This window comes from Notothenia coriiceps, unplaced genomic scaffold (genome assembly GCF_000735185.1).
Source record: "Notothenia coriiceps isolate Sejong01 unplaced genomic scaffold, NC01 NC01_scaffold00002454, whole genome shotgun sequence".
NCBI classification, from domain to species: domain Eukaryota; kingdom Metazoa; phylum Chordata; class Actinopteri; order Perciformes; family Nototheniidae; genus Notothenia; species Notothenia coriiceps.
The window spans coordinates 1-2021 of record NW_011335155.1 but is presented as its reverse complement, the minus strand read 5'-3'; the positions used below and the strand labels follow the sequence as shown (position 1 = coordinate 2021).

Below are 2021 nucleotides of genomic sequence, written 5' to 3'. Positions count from 1 at the left end.
CTGATATACACCTGAACATCAGCAGGAGAGGACTCTTTAAAGTAGAGACACTACATACTGATATACACCTGAACATCAGCAGGAGAGGACTCTTTAAAGTAGAGACACTACATACTGATATACACCTGAACATCAGCAGGAGAGGACTCTTTAAAGTAGAGACACTACACACTGATATACACCTGAACATCAGCAGGAGAGGACTCTTTAAAGCCAGATAAAGTGCTCACTTGTTCTCGTCATCGTCTAGATTTGCTGTCTTCCTGTGGGAGCTTCCTCTCCTCTGCTGCATACTCCTCCACTCCTCCACAGCTTCTTGTGTTTCAGACACACAGCTGTAGAGAACCAGGCATTGTGCGGGGCCGGGGGGGGGCAGAGTCTGAGCGTCTTTCTCGGTCACATGATCTTTACGCCTCCAAACCCCCTGACCTCTGCCCTGCCACTCCTGCATCACAGAGATGGGGTTAGTGAGCGTGCTGGCCTGCAGCACTGTGCCTGTGTGTGTCAGAGCCAGCAGGGTCTCTCTCTGCAGGCAGTAGTCAGCACACAGGAGCCTCTGCTGGGCTCTGAAAGAAGTCAACACTGCTCCTGTTTCTGCAGCCACCAGCGTGATGTCACTGTCTCCGCTCAGACACAGCACTCGTTTGGGGTAAGGAGCAGGAACGGGCGATGTTAGGATCTGCCTCAGAGGAGCTCCTCTGAGTGCACAGTGCAGGGTGTACAGGGATCTGACGCTCCAAACGTCCACGCCCTGCCGAGAGAACGAGAAGAAGGTATCTCCCTTTTTATTTCCTCGTATACACAGCGGAGGGGCTTCCTGCTCCACGTGGACGCACTCCACCACATCTCCGTCCGTGAGGCTCCAGCACTGGATCGTACAATCCTGAGAGGCTGAGAGCAGCATGCTGGCCGCCGGGCAGAAGAACAGAGAGCTCACCACACCTGGGAAGAAAGAAATAAACTCAAATGTAAAATAAATAAATAAACATGTGTATTGTAAAGAAGCTCCTCTTTCCTTTGGCTTTGCACCCTTTGATTTGCATTGTTTTAAAGATAAGATCAGATGGACCTTCATCAATCCCCGTGGGGACATTCAGGAGTTTAAGAGTGAGATTGAAAAACAGGACAGCACAGATGAATACAATTAAAGATGCAATTTACATTTAAAATGATATTATAAAGCTCTATTGGAGCTGCTCTCCTCGTAGACCAAGTGCAGCTCAAAGTGCTTTAACAGCACAAATGAAAGCTTCAGGTCAGATGGTAAAACTTGCACACATTTAGCACAACAATATAATATAACAGTTCAAGGGACACAAGGAGGTAGAAGGAGTGGTAAAATAAGTAATGATAAAGGAGGCAATAAAACACAATTCATAAATCCTATAAAATAAAGAAGTAAATAAGGAAAATAAATTAAAGTAAAAACTAATGGCTGATCGATTCCATCAGATATTGACTTACTACCAAGCAGCTTCTTCGTCACTACGAGTCCCCATAACGACCCAATTCAAGTCAAATGAGTCAGAGAGTTAAGACGTTACCATTATGTCCAACAAAAGCCATCCGAAGGTCCCAGTCCGGACCCCAGACTCTGATGGAGAGCTCCTCAGACGCAGTGATCAGAGCGTCCAGCTGGGAGCAGAACACCATCGCTGTGATGTCTCTGTGGAACATGGCATGGGGTTTATTTACTGTGTTTTTATTATTAATAACATTTATTCTTATTTTTTAATATGTAAGTCTATTCTCTGTTCTTTATCTGCACTTTATGCTGTTGTGTTAATGTGAATTCCACCATGGCGTGCCATTAAAGGAATTCTGATTCCTGTCAATCCTTTTGCTTTCAGTCTGATAGAAGTGCGCCCGCACGCACGCACGCACGCACGCACGCACGCACGCACGCACGCACGCACGCACGCACGCACGCACGCACGCACGCACGCACGCACGCACGCACGCACGCACACACACACACACACACACACACACACACACACACACACACACACACACACATA

General features: G+C 47.2%; 1 protein-coding gene across 1 annotated transcript; it reads right to left on the bottom strand.

Annotated features, from left to right (window-relative positions):
- Positions 1-226: 226 nt before the first annotated feature.
- LOC104967662 (WD repeat-containing protein KIAA1875-like) lies at positions 227-1677 on the bottom strand. The gene is made up of 2 exons (XM_010797174.1): positions 1545-1677; positions 227-942 (listed from the first exon to the last, which is right to left on the bottom strand). Exons 1-2 carry the CDS (start codon positions 1675-1677, stop codon positions 227-229), a joined length of 849 nt encoding a protein of 282 aa, XP_010795476.1.
- Between the last annotated feature and the right edge of the window lie 344 nt (positions 1678-2021).